The 24,641-nt window shown below is 40.7% G+C and overlaps 1 protein-coding gene across 2 annotated transcripts; it reads right to left on the bottom strand.

Moving 5' to 3' along the window:
• Positions 1–1,991: 1,991 nt before the first annotated feature.
• Positions 1,992–20,194, bottom strand: gspt1l (G1 to S phase transition 1, like). Of its 2 annotated transcripts, XM_039825177.1 has the most exons (14): positions 19,741–20,193; positions 18,650–18,694; positions 14,351–14,599; positions 13,082–13,115; positions 12,878–12,955; positions 12,381–12,561; positions 10,836–10,990; positions 8,770–8,910; positions 8,566–8,659; positions 7,730–7,810; positions 6,312–6,485; positions 5,718–5,807; positions 5,322–5,490; positions 1,992–2,651 (listed from the first exon to the last, which is right to left on the bottom strand). In XM_039825177.1, the coding sequence occupies exons 1-14, from the start codon at positions 19,931–19,933 to the stop codon at positions 2,599–2,601; spliced, it is 1,737 nt and encodes a 578-aa protein (XP_039681111.1). In that variant the 5' UTR covers positions 19,934–20,193; the 3' UTR covers positions 1,992–2,598. The 2 variants fall into 2 exon arrangements, with proteins under 2 accessions (XP_039681111.1, XP_039681112.1); XM_039825178.1 differs by lacking the exon at positions 18,650–18,694 and having other exon boundaries at positions 19,741–20,194.
• Positions 20,195–24,641: the final 4,447 nt, after the last annotated feature.

The raw sequence follows: 24,641 nt of genomic DNA on the forward strand, positions 1-24,641 counted from the left end.
TTAAACCAATCACGATAGACCTTTTTCACGGCAGACATGTTGACATGTCATAGTAGGAAAAGCACAGGTGTATTCAAAACCATTAACGATGGCTGCATTCCACTTAGGAGAGGTCCTGGTATTGTGCATGCTGACTGATGGAATTGAACCATCGTTAAGGTTATCATTTTCAGCTGTGCTTTTCCTACTAAATGTCAAAATGTCTGCTGTGGAAAAAGGTCCATTGTCTTGGGCGGTGCTAAGCTCCGGACGGAGCAAAATAGCCTCGGGAAGGAACTTGTTTTGGTGGAACATGTGTATGTTCAAAAGTAGTTTTAGTCATGCGAGAGAAAACTCAGATTGGACAGATAGTCTAGCTAGCTGTCTGGATTTACCCTGCAGAGATCTGAGGATTATAACCCTTGTTCTATGAGCGCAGGCAGAGCCCTCTACCTAGGTGTCCTGTCGCTCCTATGCCGTAGCTGAAGAGGACATAGGATACCAGACTACAGGGATGCTGACCTTTTCTGCTGTGCTGCTGTATGGTTCTAGGTAGGCACGTCCTGAACGGCCTGCTACTTTTATGCAAATTTCAGTGTGTGCTTGGAATTGGAGTATTACCAATAGACTTCAGTAGAGGGCTCTGCCTGTGCTTATAGAACTAGGGTTATAATAGCAAAACCTTCATTGTTGGATGCTATTAGTATTAGACTGATTTGGCTACGATTCCTCCGAAAATTAAACCTTTCACAGGGCTTTCCTCACGTAGAGACGGTTGCTAGGTGATAGCAACAAATATAGCATGGTCGGACCCCACATGTAGCTGCCCGTTCTATTTGCCTCGGAAAAATAAACTGGACAATATTAAAGTTCTACCACGAGTTCTTCAAAAAAGTGAGAGCGTTGGAAAATACTTTTCTTCTTAATTTGCATGTGCCATTCTGGGGCCTTTTTATTCTAAAAAAATAAAATAAAAAGCGAGCGAGAGATCCGATGCTTTATGAATAGCCCATTCATAAAACATTCGGGGCTGTAGCCCCGGCAAAATCGGCTGACGCCGCCTCCAAATAGAGGATGGATACCCGAACGAGCCCATCGGGACCCGACGGGCCGGGCTGGGTTCGGACAGATATTTAGAAATGATGTTGGGCTCGGTTACATCAGCGCGATAAAGCATTGAACATTTTAAATTAAAATAAAGCTTATTATGTAGATGGGAGCCTGTGTTAACGTGCGCTTGTTGCCCCGTGCGCTCATCTGTTAACCTTCCTACCCGAATGCCTTCCTACAGTTGCTTAATAAAAGCAGGCTTTCCAAATGTGTCATTAGTATGAGAACTTAATTAATTTTTTTTTTTTTAACTGTCAGGCTCTGACATAAATATCTTAATCCCTGACTGGCTGGGGCCGGGTTCAGTAACTGCTCTGTCGGACGCAGGCCGGGCTCGGACAGAAAAATGCGGCCCGAGCCGCACTCTAGCTCCAAATATAGCCACCAATAATGGACTTTTGAGGTTGATACTTTTTTTTTTGCATAAAGAAACGTGTTAAGGATCCCAAGCTGTAAATAGCAATGTTGCGAGCAAGACATTGTACAGTGTAAAACTAACTCTGTGCTCTCTGGTGGACAAACCATGTAATGGTGACACTGTTTCTAAACGATCCCCAACATGTATTTGGCCTTTCTGAACTGACATTAGCCATCACCATTTAGACCAGGCCAAGTCACTGTACCAATCTGGCGCTGGTTCTAAATACTGTTAAGAATACATACATTTCTCAAATAAAAATCATCTTATTTTCAAAACAGTATTATAAGAATACAAATGTTCATTAACATGTGGCCAGACAATGTTTAAACTGAAAACTGCATTTAAAAGAGAACGTCTGCTGCTTTGTGAACTTCTACACCACAAATGTTGAGCAGGTAAACCAACATTGGTAATCCCATTACAACGTTAACAAATATGAAACCAGCCACCTGACTGTGCTCTGAAAATGAACACACTTTGCTTTCCCAATTTATAATTTTATTGTCATAGTTGTTTGCTTTAATAACATTTGAACACGCTCAAGCACACTGCCAGAACGCCACGAGAAACCAAAAACTGGGTCAAAGCAGAGGGAGACATGTACACCCAAGATAAACATTTTGGTTTCAACCAGTTAAGTTCCTTTAAATGGTTTCTTTTGCAATTTACTTCTGAAAATCATCCTTTATATTCCCAGCAAAACCTCGTCCACATCTGTTTACAGATATAACTTCCGCCATTTGTCATTTATAAAAAGAAAAAATAGTGACAGAAAAAAAAAAAAAAAAAAAAAAAAGAAATCATGTAATGAGTAGACCAGAGTAGGGAAGTGAGGGGGGGGGGGCTAACCCAATGGCATAGCTGAGCTCTCAATATGAGAAAGCTGACTCGTGTGGACTTCATCTTGGTGTGTCATTTGCTTAAAAACGGGTTCTTTTTTGACATGAGTTTTTTTCTGAAGCTGTTCTTCGGCACGCAGAAGGGGGCGTGACAGGAAAGTGCCGTCGCCGCTGACAACTGTGTGGGCGGGTTATGACCGAGCTCCGCCCCTTCCTTCTCACCAGGACTCTCAGGCAGCTCTGTCCTCTTCAGTCCCGCTCAGCAACCAGCTTCAGCACCTTACCGATGGCGATGGTCTTACCTGAGACACACAAACAGAAAACAGCCATCACATTTCTGTCATTAACGCTTAAAAAGGGCACTACGCAGTTTTGGCCATTTCTCGCAGGTTTCTGAAGCTCCCCCTACAGCTTCAGAATAGACATTTGGCAGCTCCTACGTTTACTTGTGTCGGACGCCTCGCTTGGTCAATCTGCCGTTTCCTCTTTCTCCGTTCCTCCGACAATGCTTTCCTAGCTTTCTGCTTCGTTTTTTTGCCGGCTCAGCCATGACGATAGTGTGAAAAACTCCATCGCTACCTTGTTAGCCGGTTCCTGAATGGGGGCGTGTATGTGTGCAGTGCTGTGAAGCAATTCGTTACATGGCGAGACCTGATATCACACGATACTTCCAGACGCTGAGGCCGGTGGCTCGCCCGCCGAAAGTTGCAAGGGTGGTTTATCTTGCTCACAGGCGCTAGGGGGGAGCAAGACGACCACCATTCAACTCAAAAACCAAAACAGCATAGTTCCCCTGGAACTCAACTCAAATCCACTTTTCTACTCCTTTTGAATCGCTTATCGAGACTTATTAGGTTTACCTTCACCAACATTTCTAACTAACTAAAGACACTAAAGATATCGGACCACATTTTTTGGGCCAAAAAAAGACAAACTCTGCAGTTTGTTACGTTTAGTGTCAGCCTAATTAACGTTGACAACCTGTAGCTCCCAACATGAAATAAGAGATGAGGAGCAGAATGTATGGCATGGATGACATTTATAAAGCGCTTTTCTAGTCTTAACCACTCAAAGCGCCACACCCACACCCCCACACGCTGCCGTATAAGGCGCCACCTGCTCATCAAATTCACACACATTCAGTGTTGGGGAGTAACTAGTTACTAGTAACGTGACCGTAATTGGGGGGGGGGGGTAATTAAATGACAGTTACCTATGAAAATGTTGATTACATTGGGGAATATTTGCTGTAAAAATCTAGGCTATATGCTGAATAATATTAATTTAGTTGCTTTGCATGTTTTTCATGTGCACAATGTCTCCTTTAGCCCGTTTCCAGCCAAAGCCGTTTAGTGAAGTGTGTTGCTGTTCTGATGCGTTGGATTGGTTCTCCTGTTTGAATTTGCACACCGCCCCGTCTGACAGTTCAACTGCCTCTCAAGCTGTCAGAGTTGTCTCTATGGCTACGGATAAAAACCCTTCCAGTGCTGGAAATATAAAAAAAAAAAAAAAAACATTTCATACAAAAAAATCTGAGAAGGGTTTAATGTTTGCTGGCTGTCAAAATGGTATCGACGTTGAAATGTCCATGTCCAACCTCAGGAAACATCTGCAGGTATGGGAGTTAAGTTAGCTTACAGTAACTGCTAGCGGTCATATTAAATAAAGGAGGGAAGACATGCCTACCTTCTGTGTGACTCACTGGGCTCCTAATACGTATTGAAGGCGTACACCATATTTTCGTACACCATATTTTGCTTGGTGCATATGCAGCAGTTTATATTTAATTGCCATTCTTAAAGAAGTTAGCCACGCAAGTCTGACTTTGTGGCGGCTGCTCTTCAGAATGAAAGGATTGTAATCTTAACTCATGTGATGAAGGGTTTAAAAGGAGTGTGACAGTAAGTCAGTGTTGAGTGCTGCTGCAAGCAAAGTTTAAACATTTGAAATGGCTAACAGTTGAAAACAATTAGAAATGTAACCAAAAAGTAATTAAATGTAATAAGTTACATTACTTTGATAAAGTAATTGCAATAGTTACACTACTATTACGTTTTAAATAGTGTAACTTGTAATGGGTAACAGATTTCATTTTCAAAGTCCAGAGGATTGAACCACCGACGTTCAAATTGGTGGGTGACCGCTCTACCCACAGTCTCACCATTTGTTTTTCTGACCATTTTACTGACATTTAGACCAAATGTTTGATAAAAAAAAAAAAAAAAGATCCATCAATTACTAGATAATCAAAAGAATTGTGAGCTGCAGCAGCAGTCCTGCTGCTTACTGAGATTCACACAGGAGGACCAAAAGCTGGAGCCTATAATCATCTAACAGGACTACAGTAGAGTCCAAACCAGCCACATCAACGTGTTTAACCAGTGAAGGAGCTGTAACGCTCATGTTGGACCTCAAAGTTTAAAAGAAACACACCAACTTATTGCCACTTTTGTCTTATTCACCAAATCCCCCAGAGTTAGATAAGTCCATACATACCCTTCTCATCTCCGTGCGCGTCGTAACTCTGACGCCCCCACCGCTAGCCTAGCTTAGCACAGATGCTGGAGGTAACCGGCTCCATCTAGCCTACTGCTTCCAATAAGTGACAAAATAACGCCAACATGTTCCTATTTACATGTTGTGATTTGTATAGTCACAGCGTGTACAAATAGCAAAGGTCACATGAGACACAGCCATTTTCTAACCGTATAAAAACTGGGAACTATATTCTCAGAAGGCAAAGCACTGCTACTGCTGCTACTTGGGCGGAGTGATTTGCACGCAGCACAGGTACGGTAAGCCCCGTGGTGAGGAGCAGAGAGTTCACCTGGAGTATGCTCAGTTGCTGCGATGGGTATGTATGGACTTCTCCAACTCTGGGGGATACGGTGAATAAGCTAAAGTCCCAATAAGTCGGCGTGTTCCTTTAACTCCAAACCCCAACCCAGCCCCAGGCTCTGTAGATGCTGTACCTTCGTCCCGTAAGGTAAACCGTCCCATCTGAGGAAAGTCTTTGAAGGTCTCGAGGCAAATGGTCCCTGCTGTGCGCAGACGGGCGATGCACACTTGGTCCTGTTTGACGAATCGTGGCCGTGTCTTACTCTTGTCCCCTGTCTTCTTGTCCACCAGACAGATTATGGCCTGCAGATGGAAGCGACAGGACATTAGCACATACACAGGTCTAACGCAAAATCCCTCAGCCAAAACATCCAACTGCTACAATCAAAAGCACCACGCTACATTTGTTCAAATGGCACTATTCAAATCACACACTTTAACAAATCATTATTCCTCAGTTTTTAATCAAGTGAGAGCGTTTCTTCCCGTGGGGGCCTCATGTTAACAGGGTTAAGTATTTAGGCTCTTACCGTAATTTGCACTTCTTCAATGCAGGTGTGAATGTGAAGGACTGCGTTGTAACCGGGACAGATGATAGATTTGTGTTCAATGATGACGATCTGTGAGGAAAAAAGAGTTGCAGTAGTTATGGGTTATGGCTGTTTGGAACTCTCTCAGGGGCTCCCCCCACCCATTAACAGTCACCAGATGTGGTTGGAACACCTGGCTGAGCTGTTGCTGGGAAGTGAAGCCATATATGCATATCAAAATTTAATTCATGAACGCCTTTTAAACAATTTGTTATTTTAATTCATTCCAAGGTCATTAACATGTATGCATTTCTTTGAGAGTGACATCTTAACACAACCACCAGTGCAATATGTAATTACTTATGTGCAAAACATTATTACAACACAAGTTTTTATTTTGTGTATGTGGTCATTCCATTAGTCTACTTCTTCACTCCCTGGAACCATGTGAAGGCGAGATGTGTCAACTTTAAGTGTGTGCTCTGCATTGGGATCCTGGATGCTGGTGGTGCAGCACCTGTGTCATGGTATTCCTAGTTAGGAGCATATAAAAACACAGCGGACTGTAGCACGGAGCTGCTGCGCGACACTGACCTGGGCGTCGAAGGTGCGCCCTGTGTGGCAGAGGTTCTCGGCGTTACACAGGATGAAGCCAGGCAGGATCTCCTCCTCCTCGATGCCCTTCAACCGCAGCTTGAGGTTTTCCCCCGGCGAGGCGTCGTCCGTCTCCACGTCATCTGACAGGAGACTCAACACCTCCACCACATGCTGCATGAGGACAAGCCGTAGACAAAACATGGAATAAGACAAAGAGAGAGGCCAAACAAACACGCTGCAGACAGAGAAGGAGTCAACGATTGGCTAGAAGAGTGAATCGGCTACTTCCAGTGCAAAGACTTGGTTTGCTTGTGCCGTTTAAAAACCAAGGGCAGACTCGATGTCTAGGACTAAATGGGAGCCATCTAGTTGACTTTAGCGGTCAATAATTACATTTACAGGTTTCTAGTATTTGGAAATGATTAGCTCAGTTTCAGTTCAATTTCTGAATGAAGTTCTCAGAAGAGCTTTTTTTGGGGCATTAATGCCTTTATTGTGACAGCTCAGACATGAAAAGGGAGAGGAGGGGGGAGAACGGGCTACGCAGGCACCCAAGTATTCAGAAGATTGACTTAACCGCTTACCATTCCTGTAAAAATAGCTAAAAACGCCTGTTCAACACATACCTAAAGTAAACTGAAAGCTGTTCTTGAACCATTTGGACTAGAAGTTTCTTCTCCAACGGTCAGAATCACTGTACCGTAAGTGCTATTGGCCATGAGTATTGTAAGTATGCACTTGTATTTGAATAAACTGGAAAACAAGGTTTTCATTTCCACCTGAATACTGTTAAATAAAAAACATGCCTGCAGATTACTATAGCTGGGACTTATAAGCTTGAAAACATGGCAGGGCTACAGCAAGAAGTCTTACATAGTCCCAGTTGAAATTTGATAACAAAATCTCATAAAACAACGATTTTACACCCGTTTTATATTTGTAATGTTTAGGCGCTTTCAAAAAAAGACCCTGTAACTGTTGTTTACAGTAGTTTTATTTTTTCTAATGTATTCTCCTTTGCACATGTTTTGTATTTGTAAAATGTACATAGAGAAAAATCAATGGCACATCTCTTGTAAAGTACTGGTGAACTCGTGTTCAAATATTAGATATAGAATAATTAGATATATTTTAACATAATAAGGTCTTTGAACTAAAGAGTTTAATGGATTGGAACAGTTGTTTAAAGGTCACGATGCGTTTGCGGGCCGTCGGAACACTGAGGGGTTAATAACCCAAGTGATGCATGACAAAACACACGCAATCTAAATAGTAAATGTGTTTTAAATTGCATATTTTCAGCATTTGGATTTTTGCTTTTAGACAAGTTACAACAACACAGACAGTTGCATAGGTCAGTTTTCGCACTGGGATCTTTCTTGATGATGGAAGGAAAGGCTCGTGGGATATCTCACCCTGTTTGGCATCATGACGAGCTGCTGTGCTTTACTGATGGAGCCCGACTCCAGCTTGCCCAGGATCACAGTGCCCATGTCCTGATGAGACAAGACCGACCAACAGCGTTACAGAGCAGGTGAGAGAAGAAGCACATGTTGGCATCGATCATTTGTCGTTTCCTGTAGAGCTCAGCCACCAGGGAAACTCAACTTCACAATTTAACTTTTTGGTACTAGAATAATAATAAAAAAAATTTACACATATCCAACAACTCTTCTGTGCACGTGTGTTTGAAAATATCAAAGACTTGAAAAAAGGAAATTCTCTGCTCTTGCTACAGCATCATGGGCAGAGCAGGGTGTATTTAAGCCCTTTGTTGTATTCATTGTTGGATATACTCCTGATTAAGGTCCAGGGTGGACAGCAACATTAGTTTGATAAATAAATGGTGGTGGTGTGCAGGATTCACCCCAAGTCTGGTACTAGAATAATAGCAAATTGCTTTTGAAATTGACAAACGTTTTCCTTTGGGGATATAAGTTGGGGGAAAAAGTATAGTATAGTGGGGCATCTGGTGATTCCCACTCCTAATGTTTTGGTATATCATGTGGAAAATGTAATCAACATATTTATCAAAAAACAAAGCAAGGCATTCTAAAATCTTTCTAAACCCCAGCGTTTATGGTTTTCAACGTCTACAGCTCCACACTTTTTGAATGCAGACTTCTACAATAAAGCACCTAAAGAAAGTTGAGATGTGTTTGTCAATGCTTGGTGGCAGGAAACTGAAAATCTTTTGACCGGGCTTCGTTGTAATTGTAGGAATCGAGCAGGGTGTTCAAATGATTCTTACCTTGTATTTGTCTACGATGGGCAATCTGACAGGGCCATCACTTGATCTGTTTAAATGTGGCAAATTGTCCAAGTGTGGAATGAATGGTAACCCTCTGAAATAAAAATCAGATATGGACAGAAGTTTAGTAGAGATGGATGAACGTACATACATATAGTAGCCACAAGGACAGTAGAGTTGATGAGAAGAAGCTGACGGACTTACGTATACCAGGAGCACATGTCAGTGGGCTCCTTCAGGTTGGCTCCGGTCAGTCCGGAGCACGGCATGAAGTGAATGTCTTTCTTCGGGTTGAAGCCTACCTTCTTCAAAAATGGCACTAGTTTCTCCTTACATTCTTCATACCTGAGGGTTCGACAACGGGAGGGACATCAACATCTTCAAAGAAGAATACATATAAATATGGCGGCAGCCATTTCATGTGTATGCAGAGGACATGTACTGAGATGGATACTGAATTAATAACAGATACTAGGTAACCGTTAACTCACATAAATCAGGGGGACACAATATTAGAGCAACTCTCAATATAATACAGTCCAATCAAACACTGTCACCATTAATAGCTGCCTGGAAAATGTCTGTATGACCGCATCAGTTGAGTTGCGAGAGGTGGAGGAGTATGAATGAGTATAAAAGACTGAGGCAAACTGAGGCACTGTGCTGATTGGCTGTCTCTAGTGTTCACAGGCATCATTTTAAACCTCCGCCATTATCCCCGTCCCCAAAAAACGGACAGCTAAATGACTACAGACCCGTCGCCCTGACATCTGGGGTTGCGAAGCCTTCCCTGACCCGCTCATGGACAAGCTGCAGTTCACCTACGGGTGACGCAGTCAACCTGGCCTTCCACTTCATCCCCCAGCACCTGGACACCTATGCCAGGATCCTGGTATGCTGCTGCCATTGCCAAGGACAAGGGCAGACTGCAGCATAGGCTTGGGCCGGTGTAACATTTTTCAAACCGGTTCGATATTAAGCCAGACACCCGACGGGACCGGACTGACGAAAGAGCCCATAATGAGAGCGTAGCAACTCCAGACCACTTGGTGGCGGTAATGTACCTCTAGGGTTGCTTTCACAGCTGAGCCCTTTGGTCCATTTTAAACAAACCCTGCAGATTTTGGTTGGATAGTCGGTTGGTTTGGGGCGGTGTGAAAGTTCATCGGAACTTTGGTCCGCTTCAAAACAGGGGTCTCTGTTCTCTTCCAAGTGCTCTAGAGTAGGGCTGCACGATATGAGGAAAATATAAATAAATAATTGTGATTAATTTTGACTGATATCGCGACTGCGATATTATTCATGATATCGGAGGGAATTATCCTTTTTCTATCACTCTCTCATTGAAAAATATTTAAATAAAAAAAATATTTAAATGGTTATAGTGGGATTTTTGCGAGGAGGTGTGCTGTATACAATTTGTAGGTCGGAGTCTCTGCAGCATCACAATATTTATTTGGCTTTTAACAAATATTGCGACCTGCATGCTGGTTACATAACAGTGATATATAACCAGTAATGTATTTTCAAGCGCTTGTTAGGCTAATGTAAAAACACTTAACTAAAAAACTGATAAAAACACTAAAATGGCTCTGTCTAGGAGAATTCTATAGAATTCTATCCCATCACTCCTTTGTGGTTTGTCCCTGTTAAACAAGGAACTTGGGTTGTCTCTAATCCCCTACCCTATTTATAAAAACTTGGGTTTCTTGTATACAGGTTTATAAAAACAGATTACGGCAGAAAGCAGACCGTCGTGCAGAAACCCAGCATCTTAGGTTTCAATACGTAATTTAGTTAGAGCATAGTAACATCTGCTTTAATAATAACTAAAGGGTGTCTCGATTCTCCAAATCCACGATTTGATTTTCTTTACAATTAACAAGGTACATTTGAAGGCACAATTAGTTGAAACAAGGTTTACATGAACGCACCATTAAGTCCGGTCGGATCCCTCATGCTTCACCGGTGTTGTTCGTTTCCATAACTCGCTCGCAGGGACGGCAAAATGTTGCCACACAGTGACTTAAGGGAAGCAGGAGGATTTTCCAGTTTGGTTGCTGCAGGCTTCCGCTAAGCTAACGTTACACCGTGTCTTTAAATGCATGCTACGCGGTTTGTTGCGTTTTTCTTCTTCAATATCACAAATTACAAAATGTGATTACAAATGTGACTTGTGAGCTGCGGTTTCATATTTAGGTAGGAGATGAGCCATGAATTTGCCGTGCTTTTACACGTCTACGGTTTGATCATTGTTATCGTGTACCCACCTGTCCAGGCTCCAGTTGACTGTAGGGTCGTCCATTTTATTCACCAAAACTATCAGGTGCTTGACACCAGCTGTTTTGGCCAACATGGCATGCTCCCGCGTCTGTCCACCCTTCTCAAAACCAGTTTCAAACTCTCCTTTCCTGGCAGAGATCACCTGAGGGTCAACACATTCATTTAGTCAGTGGCGTAGCGTCATACATGTGCTATGTAAACATAAGCGGGTTAACAGGGCGATTCCTTGCTGTAGCTAAGAAACATGTCACAAAACTGATCATATCTGAATAGAAGTCAAATATATCCCTAACATCCATATAAAGATGTTACAGGTGTATAAAGAAACTCGTTTGCGGCAATTTGGTTTAATATGAATAGAAATGGAGATGAAGATCTAAAAACGTGTACTAAGTAAGGTGAGTCGTGTGAATGTAATGTTCCTAACCTACTTCCAGTTTAGTTTTTTGGAATGCAGTTTATGCACTGAAAAAAAAAAATCAATACACCCATTGGACTTCTAGTTTCTGAGACTACTTGGTAGACAAAGCCTACTAGTAGAGATGTGATGGGCTCTCCTCCCACGAGATCTCGCGTTATTAAAATGTGATGAGACTTACTGTCGAGGTAAAAAGTTGTCTCGCGATATCGGCCACAAGTGCAGAGCAACAGCCAGTAGACAGAGTCTGGCCTGGTTGGTCTTATAATACCAGATGAGTCTGGCTCCAAAGTTGACTCCGAGTTCGCGTTTGCAAAGCGGTAGAGGAGTTGCAATTGTAAAAAGCTGCCTGTAAAACCCAGTGTTAGAACGTTAGCGGGTCTCGCTCTCTCACCAACACACACACGGCCTGCAGCATGCAGTTCAGTGTGGTCGCGCTCTTTTCTTTTTAAAAATGAGTCTGAAGCAGAAAGCAAAACATAACTTTGCTTTTAATTATATCAAACAAGGACAAATGTTCTCCCATCATCTCAAAATGTTCATAAATTGATACTGGAGTAGCCTACTTTCTCGTTTACTACTGCTGCAATGAAATGCTTGGTTATGTTGTAACATTGGTTCTCTGAGTAAAGAGAAACCTCTTTTTGGTCAGTCTCTGTTAACACGGATTATTGAGAGTACTACATTGATTATCGTTTGCACTTAAAAAAATAAGACTTAAAAAAAAAGGTAATTCATTTTTACAGTTTTGATTTTTATTTGACGAGACTAAAGTAGCTCAGTTAGAAGCTCCTCCTGCAGTTATTGGTCTGAAGAGGTTAGTTATACTGTACAGGAGAGTAGGCAGTCATTTGAGTTTGGTAAAACCTTTGACAGTGCTCATTTTTCATTTTGTGACAGTCGATTGAATAAAAGACCATTTTTCCAGTCATATTTCTTAAGTGAAGTTCTCTTTAAAACAAAAAAAATTAAAAAAAGTGTTAAAATCCCATCTCGTGAACCCAATCTTGCGTCTCGTCTCGTGAGCTGAGTATCTCGACACACCGCTACCTACTAGTCAAGTACTGCTATCTGATGTCTCACTTTGACAACACTAGTCATTTTCTGAACTCACCAGAACAGCCAAGTCAGCTTGTGATGCACCTCCAATCATGTTGGGCACAAAGCATTTGTGGCCTGGAGCGTCTAAGATTGTAAAGTGCTTTTTGTCTGTCTCAAAGTATGCTCGGCCCACCTCCACCGTCTTGCCTTTGTCCCTCTCCTCCTGGTTGGTGTCTAAAGCCCAAGACAGATACCTGCGAGACAGAAAAGTAAGATTCTATTGTCAATTTGGTCACATGGGAAATCCGAGACGGTTTCTAAGGGTTGACATATACACCAACACGGATACATCTAAAATTATCTACGCTGATGATTGAAGCTAATATTGGCCCAGCTGATTACACAGCAACATGTGGTTCTGACCGTATTTGCAAAATAAAAAAGAAGATGCAAATCTCACAACCATAGTGTTAGGCCATTAGTTTACTTAAGTCAGCATAGAGCATCTTTCCACGTTCTGGATTCAATAAGAGAGCTAGTTAGTTCTGACACAGCAGTGTGCCCACTCACCAGGTTTCCCGGCTCTTTTCCTTGGCTTCTCTCTCGTACTTCTCTAAGGTTCTCTTGTCTACCATGCCAGTTAGATACCTGTTGGAGAAGAGGGGAACAACAGAGAAATGTACAACATGTCAAAGGCCAGATGTGGTGAAAGTAGTAATTTCACTCACAAGGAAAGGCTGTGAAAAAAAAAAAAAAAGGGAGACTGCTACTCACATGATTTGTCCGCCAATGGTGGACTTGCCAGCATCTGGAGAAGAAGAATGCAGAGTGAGTTTAGATTAAAGGTCCCATGACATGGTGCTCTTTGGATGCTTTTATATAGACCTTAGTGGTCCCCTAATACTGTATCTGAAGTCTTTTATATAGACCTTAGTGGTCCCCTAATACTGTATCTGAAGTCTCTTTTATATAGACCTTAGTGGTCCCCTAATACTGTATCTGAAGTCTCTTTTATATAGACCTTAGTGGTCCCCTAATACTGTATCTGAAGTCTCTTTCCTGAAATTCAGCCTTGGTGCAGAATTACAGCCACTAAAGCCAGTCCCACAATGAGCTTTCCTTAGGATGTGCCATTTCTGTGTCTGTAGCTATTGAGGAGGAGAGGGGGGGGGGGCAAGGTGGAGGGTGGGGGTGTGGCCTTGACCAACTGCCACTTTGCTCGTTTGAAAGCCATGATGTCTCTCTCTCATGGGTGGGCCAAATTCTCAAACTTTCCAATCCATCGTTTTATGAGAGCATAACCTATTTGTACTACTTGTAGACGTTTGGTATCATTTCGGGCATTATTAGTGGGGTAATTTACGAGATACAAACGTGGGTCCGTTAGCCCCGCGCTAAGCTATTCAGCTGTTAACGCTACTCTCGCTAACTCTCCCAATGTTAGACCCAGGTGAAAAAGCTTCTGGGGTGTTTGGCTCAAGGTCATGGTGCAAGGACCCTAGGGTGAATTACTCCGAACCATCACTTTAAGCTTAGGGGTGGGCGACATGGCAAAAAGATCCTATCAAAACAAATGTCAGGCATGATCACGATGCACGATCTTATCACGATTCTTTTTCATGTTGGTTTTTAAGACCATTTCCAAGTTAGTTAGTGAACAGTACAACCAAACTGAGGGGCATCCGGCTTTATCCCAGCAATGTACATCTGTTGAGCCAGACTAAGATAACCGGCCATGATGACTGCCCTTCAAACGTGTTAGGGGGTACGTCACTGATGACACAGTGTGAAGGTGAAGTGTAGTCTGTCTGCGGGTGACAGAAACAGTGTCTGCACACTAGACAGCTGTGTAAACTAGGGCTGGCTCCGAATATTCGGTCCAGCCAGAGACACACAAGGCTCAACTCGGTGTTGCTCCAGTTTGCTTAACAGTAACGCTATCAGTTAACATTTGACTTCAGAGACATTCATTTTAAATCCCTGCTGTAATTAGCATCATCCACCAAACGGCCTACGACAGACAGGTGTACAATATGCACTGACCTACGTGTCCGATGAACACAACGTTGATGTGCTCCTTCTTGGGGGCATCTGGCTGTGTAGGTGGAACCTTGGGCGCCGGCGTTTCCTCTTCCTCCTCCATCACCTCCGGAGCCGCCTCCTCTGTCGCTGCCCCCGATAGCCCCCGGTCCCCACAAGACCCGCCTCCCGGCTCCTCCTCGTTTGGCTCGGCCTCTTTCTGGTCCCACGGCTCCTCTGTGGTCATCTCTGCGTCGCCGTTTTCCAATGGAGCTGCACAGCCACAGACAGTCCACGTCATTCAGGGCCTTCGCTACTTAAAAACAACTCAACAGGGTGAAATACAGACCGAGCAACCTTTTTTCACTTTTTTTTTTAAATTGATTTATCAAACAAGCATTTCAGTATTTATTCTGAGCATTAAAACAGAGGTGAATATCAATAATCAGCAGCATATTTAAGTTTTTCATGAGTTTGTTTTTTTTACTTTCGGTTACTGGAAACATTTTTACAAAAGACTTAGTGTAAACTGCAGTGATCAGTGTGTTCTCATAAAAGGAAATACAAGAATACAGGCATTTTTTTCTTCCAGTCTTACAATCCGTAAGAACCAATAACAATTAGCCCTACATAAATTTGAGGAATAAAAAGGACAAAGAGCCTAACAAAAACAGTTCCTGTGCAGTGTACAATGTACTGCAAAAAAAGCAATGACAACATGTTTAACCTGTGGGGACTTCACTTGAAAATGGAATTTAAATAATAAAATATTAAGTAATACCCGACACATTATTAAACTGTTGTTCTCCTATCCTTTCCTGTGGTTGAAGTAATGGTCAGCTAGCAGCAGCAGAGCCAGCAGGATTTGTAACGTGTTTGCGCTGGTCTTAACTGCCCTTTATTGTTTATGGTCAAACAAAAGCAGAACAGCCAAAGGTAATGTTTGACTAGATTGCAACGTTTACATAAACATTCATTATTTAGGACACAAATATTTGCTGAACAACTCATTGTGTTGCAGTTGCAACCTCTGCCAGTGAGGCTTTCCATAGTTCTGTTTATGCAATCTTCATCTAATCAGGATCCGATTTATGGATTATGTTTAGGGATTAGGGCTGGGCGATATGGAGAAAAATCAAATATGATATTTTTGACCAAATACCTCGATATCGAAACGATATTGTAGTGTCGATTATTGGTGCTTTCACAAAATATTTACACAATGAGATTTTTGATAAATAATCATCAGTAATGTGGATCTAATGACTAAGTGGATAAAGGCAAATAATAGAACAGCTACAACAGTCTGGTAAGTTCAGAAAAGTACATCACTTTACTCTAAAGACAACACTTATGCCATATAACAATATTACGTTCAATCCAATCCAACTTTATTTGTTAAGCGCTTTAAAAACAACCAAAGTTGAACAAATTGCCCTAGTTAAGGTCGCCGGCTCATCGGCAAATAAGCTGTAGGGCTGCTCAATTATGGCAATCAATCAAAGCAATTACTCATTGACTTTTGAAAAGAAGAAGCCAAAATAAGAGTTTACTACGTAAACTGCAAAAAAATAGTTTGATTCCATTGTTTGTGATCATTAGAAGGCCGAAATCGCCTCGATTAACATTTGATTAATTGCACAGCCCTAATAAGGTGGCAAGCGGCGATGGCAGTAGCCAACGTTTGTTTATCTATTTTGCGCTGCCTTTTGAGTGTTAACTGGTCTGACTCATACAACAGTAGCAACATCCTCCTGCTTCCCTGAACTCACCGGTGTGGCAACATTTCACCTTGCCCGTGATTGAGTTATGGAAACAAACAATGAAGGTAAAGCATGTGGGCTCTGACGGGACTCTATGGTGCTTTCAGGTACAGTCGTTCAACAAATGGTGCTTTCAGTTGCGCCACAAAAAAAATAAAATAAAAAATCAAACTGTTCATAAATTTGTTTTTGTTTTTTAAACTTCCGCTAATTCACTTTTTTTTAATTTTTTTTATTTATTTTTAAATGGAGTTTTATTTGTTTACCTGGCGTAAAAGATAAACATCGGTCAAATACAAATTCTACACATCGGTGCATCCCTAATTAGGATGCAGCTTCTACTTGTGGCCGCCCTCCCCAAAGGTTACATACGTCTATGATTTTAAATGATATTGTATTGATATGATATGGTTATATGGTATGTATTAACCAGACATTTTTACAGTCCTACACTTTTGCGCATCCCCATCTTACTTTATAATGTCTTACGAGCACCATTCCTCTTTAGCAAATCAACCAGAGGTTTCCTAACTATCTAGTGTCAGAAATTAAGGTGGGCACAGGAAAAAAATAAAATAAAAAAAAATGACCCAGTAACCCAAAAATGCCCAACAACATTTAAGGATACCAACAAAAAACATGATCGAGGGGGGAAAATTGCCTCCAATATTTCGAAACAAAATAATATTTACTAGTTTAGGCCAATATCCGATTCCTACATTAAGCCCCCCATTTTATTTGTCATTAAAATTCATTTAATTTCCATTTCGGTCTCTAAGACACACAGAAAAAAAAACATCACTGTTACATATAAATGCACTGATAACAGCAAGTGTATGTTTTTTTATTTACTTAGGTTGGTACAAGATGGGAACTGCATTTTAATCTGGGCTCATTCCACATTAAAAAACAGCTACTTTATGCACTAATTACCATTTTATTTTAAAGTGCACCCGACATTATGCAAATGCCAACTTTTTAGATTTGTTTTTCATTTACACATTTTCTGGATTGAGTACATTTGAGAGTTGGCTTTCTTACAGCAGGGGCTGGGTCTTTTAACAACCTGCCATAAGGCTTAGAGAACTCCTTGCATTAGATACTGTGTGCAGAATTCCAGTGGTTTAGGACATGTTTAAAAACCTTAAAATAGTTCCCTGAAGGTAATTGCTCTGACCTATTTAATTACGATGTCTACTACAGAAACCTGCCCAATGTGTGCGCACAGTCAAGCTTTACAACTCAGACAAGGCGGCCACGTCTCAGCTGTTGTGGTCGTCACCTGTTAACATCCAACCACATCTCTGAGCTTCCTTTTCTTCTAACGATGCAACATTGTTTCAACTCAAGTAAAACAAATACTACAGCCATTTGAAGCATCCTGGCACATTGATTTGAACGACTGCAGAAATGAACGACCCAATGACAATGCTAGTAAAGTTGCTGTATGTAAAATTAGGTTTGATGATCAGTTTTTCTTTAATGCTCTTAAATTTTACTATTTCTAACATTAACATTTTTGAAAGGAAAAAAAAAAAATATTCAATGTACCTGCGCACTAACACACACACACACACACACACACACACACACACACACACACACACACACACACACACACACACACACCTGACTACGAATGGTGGATTCACAGCAAGCTTCTTTAAAATGTTACGGTACATTTTGTGGCTTATCTCTCACTGAAATATGGCCATGTCTGTTTCAAGCGATAATGAAACAGAGTCCCAGTGAATGTGACAGAGCAAAAAGGCACCCTATGGCAGTTGTAGCTACATAAAGCCAAAGACTAGAGAAAGAGGGAACGGAGCTTTAAGGCAAACTTAACTTCGGGAATTGAGTCTCAGTAACTCATGACATAAGAGCCACCACAGGCTTTGTTATTTCAAACTTTTCAGTGGGGGCCTGCACAGGTCAACGAGGTGAGCAGTAATTATGTATGTCACACAACGTACAGAGGGAATCTTAACATTTACGCTACATCCACACTAATACATTTGTTTAAGAATGCATATCTTTTGCTTCGTCGCTTACACACTACTCCGGCGTTTCCGATCCCCTAAAACTGAGAGACCCAGTGCTGACCCTGTTAAAGTCCCAAAACTCCGGGGTAGCGTTGTAGTCTGGACAGGCAGAAACAGAGACCTTTGAAAACGACGATGCAGAGAGCCCTGTCAGTGTTATCGTTTAGGTAGGCTTACATACCTTTCAGTAACAGCTCTACCTCGTCGTTGCTCCGAGATAATAAATCCCTGCATGGTATTACTTTTCGCCATCGTTGTTCTCCAAAGTATTTTAAACTTATACAGCCATGATTTTTAACCACAGTGTAACGTTTGACAATCTGCTTTACACCGACACGTGCATGCCCGGTGCATGCGAATGGTCTTGTGATATGCGTTGTCTGACATGTTAATATGGATGCAGATCGCTTATAATGTGGAACCTACACGCTTGTGAAAAGAGATCGCTTTCGTTTCAAAACTCTTTAAAAAAGAAAATGTAGTGTGGATGTAGCCTTAAACACAGACTCCATACATACCAGCAATTTCTGACACCTCCATGGTGGAGATCTTTTCAACAGCAACTAAAAAAAGAAACAATGGTTAAGTTAATGTTTAAGGTAATTTGAAAAAGGAGCCTGACCTATTCTACAGGCCGAATTTAGTTAGATGAAAAATGGGGGCATTTGAGGAATTTCTTAACCAACCATGGAACATATAGGAAATAGACTGTCCAATTTGCCTTCAGAGGCCACCTTAAGTCAAGGCCAGAGGAAAACACAACAGTAAATATGGAGGACTTTGACAGGTTTTCATGTCAAGCACCGCCATTTGTTGGGAGCACAAACTACCCTTTGGTAATTCGTCCATGGGTAGTGTATATGGGAACAATAGTGGACGGTTTTGAAACCACTGACACGCTGAATATGAGCAACAGTGTCTGTCAAACAATGTATTGGAGTTATGTGGAAAACGCCGATTGTAAATAATAAGGTTTACTGCGTGTTATTACAGAATTCAGCCTGCTCAAGGTATGACACATTTTGCTCCACTCTTGACCAGCAGTGCGTCAGAACATCCACGTCACACCACTCGTGTTCCCACTAAACTCTTTTAAGTGACGAGCTTAGTTTTAATCATCAGGTTAAGTTGGACTGTAGAATGACAATATGGATGTTTGCCAGGAGAACAGTTTGCTTGGCTCAGTTTACTGTTTAGAATACACCGGTAACGTTGCTTAGCTAGCTAAAATACATTGACTTAGCACTGAGCGACACACCACACTAGCTAACCAAAATGCTAGCTAGCTACCGCCGGTTGGTTGTAACAAGCTAATGCCGGCTGGGTTGGTACAGTTATGACAGTTCTCAACAAGCTATAACACCACTACAGTCTAACGCCTGAGTAGCATAAACATGATTGGCAGGTTGTAACTTAGTTAAAAGTTACATTGTTAGGCAAACCATATAAATTACTGCTACACTCAACAGCCAGCCAGCTTGTCGCGCTTCAAGGAACGCGTGCCTGTACAGTGGCTGGTGAGCTAGCAACTACCCAGCCCAGGCTTATGTTAGCAGCTAGCTAACTTCTAGCTAAAGTAGCTAGCTCCCCAACGTGACTGTGAACTTACCAACAGAATCTAGATTTTCCGAGTGTGCTTTTGTGGCAAAAACCGGAACAAATTCGGCGGCGTTCACATTGGGTACAAACGGTTTAGCCTTCACGTTTAGGGCTGTAAATGCTGAATCAAGTTGTCCGTCGATTGTGGCCTCCACATCGTCCTCTTGTTCCCAGGAATCAGGGGCAGTGTCTGTCGGGTCCATCGTGGGTCTTAGCTAGATTTTCACTACTGTGAGATTTCAGCTACGCAGTTCTTGGTCTACGTAAGTGTCCGCCCAAAACCCGATGTTAAGGTCACCCCTTGGAGTAATTGAAAGCGTCCCACCTCGAAGTGTAGCTTATGTTTTGTCTCCGATTCAGGTGAACTAAGCAGCCGGTTTCTAACGGTGAGACGCCAGAGAGGATATTCGACTCAGCACTCCCAGAGTCCGCGTGAGCTATGCGTCCCCGTCAGTTGACGTATACCCGCGGTGACCTATGGGATAAGAAGTCTTATTTTAAAGCGGAAAACGTTTCGCTTGAAAGAATTCTGAGGTCAAGAAAACTACATTCCCCAAAGACTATTTAACTGCCAGTTTTCGTCAGTAGTTTCTGACCTTTTCAGAAACCGCAGATTCGATTTGTTGTAGCAAATGGAGCAACACTTTTATAAAAGCTACAACTTAATTTACCCACTAATATGTGTACTGTTTTTGTTTGTTTGTTTGAAAATCGTATTATATTTAGTTACATTTTAAGTTTTACAGTTAATCTCCTACATATTGGGATTTGCAAAATTCCTCATAGGTGTTTGTTGAGAAAGTTGTTTCACTAACAATAATAACGTTAAAACATTTGCCCAGTTTACTCAAAATAATGAGGGAAATTACGACAATACAACAGCAATTGACTGGGTTCATAGTTTAATAAAAAAAAAATAGGTTTGGTTTTGCAACACATCAATCTCAATCACTGTTAATTATCCCTTTCAAAAGACTGCTAGTCATTCCCTTTTAATTTTAACCATTGATGAATATCACCTTAGGGCACAAGAGGTGTATTACAGCTTTGTAATCATACAAACAAACAACACTGAGGAAATTTAAATGAATAAACACATAACTGTATTGGTTTAAAGTCCTCAGTCTACACAAATATATCCTCTGGGATAATCGTGTCTGATGAAATGAACTGGAACACATGTCCTTAGCATATATTTTGTATATATTGTGTTTATCCCCTTAGGCATTAAAGCAGTATAATCATTAAATTACCTATTCAACCAGAGGGAGTGGCCTTTGCATAAAAAGAAACCCCTGAAGGTGCAAACTTCAAATTCAAAAGGACACAACTAGCTAACTCTGCTTTTAGAGTAGCAGTATATGAGAGTGAGGTTATTAATTATCAGTTAAATAACAATTGTTAGTTACTCATCTATTTTAGATAAAAGCAACTCAATAAAAGCAACCCTTCCATAGAATAATGCAATCCAGGAATTACTTCCTGTGCATAAAAGATCTTGAAACAGGAACACCGTACAATGTAGTCCAATTCAATAAAAAACCCAACATTCTCAAATTAATTATTTGGAATAAGTACTTTAAACTTAAAATGTGCTAGAGTGCCAGCAGCGTAAACTATATTTTTTAAATATTTTTTGATTAATGTGAACTTTTTTTTTTTATAGATCAAATAACCACTACTTAAAGTAATAATTTCATAGTAACTTAAAACTATAGTTTTAAGATCATTTATGTCCCATTTTCACAGAACAAACCTGCAAGTTCACCTTACTCCAAATATTTAAGCTCCAACAACCTGAGACTTTGAAAATTGTGGCAACTGATTGCCTCAATATTTTTGAATACTGCTTACTTATTTGGGTTAATGGTGTACAGCCCCAAAAATGAGCACAGAGTTCTATCAACACCTCTGAGCTTCACAAAGGTAAGTTTGTGACATTGTCTATTTTTTTTTACATTGTCTGTGGTGTACATTATGTGAAAATGTGATTATTACGGTCAGTACAGAAATGATATTAGCAAAGGTGGGACAGGTCACAGTTTTGCAAGTCACAAGTCTTGAGTCTTGGCTATCAAGTCCAACAAGTCACAATTCAAGTCCTAAACTTTGTTCTTTGAGTCCCAAACAAGTCGTCATGCAGTATAGCAAATTGTTAGTATGGTACATTTACAAACATGTTTTTTTAGAAATTTTATTTATTACTTTCAAGTCATCAAAATATTAAAAAGCAAACTGAAAACATGTCTTGGTGTTTTATTCCTTTAAAATGATTCCTATCATTTGTAATCTCTGAGCTGAATGTGATTGGCTGCTGACAGATTGATTCAAAGCCGGTTGTCAAGAAAATGAACAATTAGTCTCCATGATTTATTTTTTTTATCTTTAGGCTTGAGAAAGATATTAGGTCATTCCATTCCAAAGGTCCAAGGGAAGTCTTGACTCGACAGTTTTGATTTTGTCAAGTCTAAAGTTAAGGTTGGTGTCGGTACCCGATCCGTGCCGCCTGCACGATCCGTTCTGCGCATGCGCAAGATGTTCACGCATGCGCAGATGATAATACTGTTTTACAACCTGCCCGATCTGTTCCACACTAGCCTCCACCGGGAAGCTAACGTTAGTTTAGCTAACAGCTAATTCGGCTAACTGCTAGCTGACCGCTAGATTCAGTCTAAATAACGTTAAGTCAAATTAATGGGAAAAGCAGGCTACAGCTAAATTAAGACTTTCCAGTAATAACAATAAAGACAAGTATTGAGTGATTGTATTTTAAATGAGCACAAGTAAAGTAGAACTGATGTAACAGCTGTTATATATGTAAACGTTTATTTTCAAGTTTTATTTTGAGGGTCTTTTAAAATTTACATGCTGTCTCAGCTAGCGGTTAGCCCGAATTAGCTGTTAGCTAAACTAACGTTAGCTTGCCCGTGGAGGCTGTCGACCGGAAGCGTGGAACAGATCGGGCAGTATCGTAAATCCTCGTACAACAGCGCATGCGCGAACATTTTGTGCATGCGCACAACGGCTCGTGCAGGCAGCACGGATCGGGTACTGACAGTTGGCATCGTTTTGATTCTGATTCCAATTCCGATTCTTCCTTTCGATTCCGGTTCTTATCAATTCTCGATTCCAATTCTTTGAGGATCAAAGAGAGTCAAAGTCATGTCACTCAAGTACACCCATAGATATAGAACAATATCTATGAGTAAACCCCTCTGGTTATCAGTATTATTACTTGATCATTTTTTTTTTTATTTATTTATCTATATCTCTATATCTATCTCTCTATCTATATCTATCTTCTTTTGTTGTAGTCGTCAAGGCAAATGAACAAAATTCTGGCAGCAGGTTGCCAACATACAGAGATTTAGTTTCATTCCAGGATATCAGTTTCATTCTAAAATACTTTTTCTTCTGCCTCAAACTGGCTGTCTTTTAGTTTTAGGACAGTTTCCATTCCTACAGATTACTCCAAAAACTAATTTGGGTCAGTTTCTAGCTACAGTATACTGTAGTATTACCCCTTTCCTTCACTTGTAAAATTCTATTACAAGGTCTTAAAACACATTTATACACATAGCACTTTCCATATTGGGATTTTTATTATGTCAGTAAATGTGCTTTTTGTTATGAACACCTGACAATGTTTTTTTATCTTGTTGGCTTTCATTTATTGCTCGGTTTGCCAGAAATCTAGGGCTCATGTACATTTACATGTGTAATCAAGAATGTATACTGACTAACTGAACCATATACATTTCAGTTGCATTGAATGACCAACTCCCAACAGTACAGAGGAAGACTTAGAATTATAACCACAGAAAGCCGTGGCATGAAATTTAAACTAGAAAACTTTGAATTTATTCTGTTGAGAGACAGAATTTACACAAAATGTCAAAGTGTTTCTGTACTGTAAACTAATGGTAGAAAACATTCAAGAGAAAAAGATTCTGCTTATCAAATACAATCACTCATTTGCAGGACGGTCCAAATCAAAAGCTCTTCATCAAACATATTCTTGTAAGGTTATAAAGTTATTGATTTAGCTTTGCATTATAAAACACACAACAGAAATGATCATCAACAAGATTTTGCTTCAATTACACCAGGTCAGAAATTAAATAAAGAACAGCAGTAAAGAAAGTATCTACAAAATAAGTGCAATAACGCTGAAATAGATTATTTTTTGTAATCTTCATTCTCACTGTGTTGATTCCTTATCAAACCACTGTATTTAATCCACAATTGTACAACTCTTTACAGTAAATGTTCCACCAGTACTAAAGGTTGTGTTTTGGGTTTCATTCTTAGACTTTTGTTTTAATATTACGTTTTTACATTCAGACACCTACATGAGAGCAAATTCTAAACCACTCTGCCAAACCAATTGAGGGCCATTGACTCCCATTAAATTCCAAAAGGTATAACATCAACGATAATCCTTCACATGATGAGAAACTGTCCATCATGTTGTGGGAAGTTGCATCAAAATGCTAAATATCATGTGACTGAAGTTTGCATGTTCAGTTTGATACAAAGTGTGAATTCATAACACTTTTATTTCCTGCTATTCCCATGTTTGTTTTTGCCAAAATAAAGCTACTCCAAGACTTTTAGGCATTAAAGCTACACTATGTAACTTTTAGCGTGAGCTGTAGTTCAAATGAGACAACCTGTAGGGGGACCGAAGCAGGAAAAGTTATATAGTGTTGCTTTGAGGCCTAAACAAGGTGCGCTAACATCTTTAACATCAGGTTTGTTATATGTCCCACTGTGTGAGATGGTCTAATGCAATCTTGGTCACAACCTGTCGGACTGTATGATATCAGTTTTGAGGGCATTTCTACCAGCAGTTACAATGCCACGTAGGCCAGTGTTTTCTGTAGAGTTGGGTCGATTTCTGGTTTCACC

The sequence above is a fragment of the Perca fluviatilis genome, chromosome 15 (assembly GCF_010015445.1).
Source record: "Perca fluviatilis chromosome 15, GENO_Pfluv_1.0, whole genome shotgun sequence".
Taxonomy (NCBI): domain Eukaryota; kingdom Metazoa; phylum Chordata; class Actinopteri; order Perciformes; family Percidae; genus Perca; species Perca fluviatilis.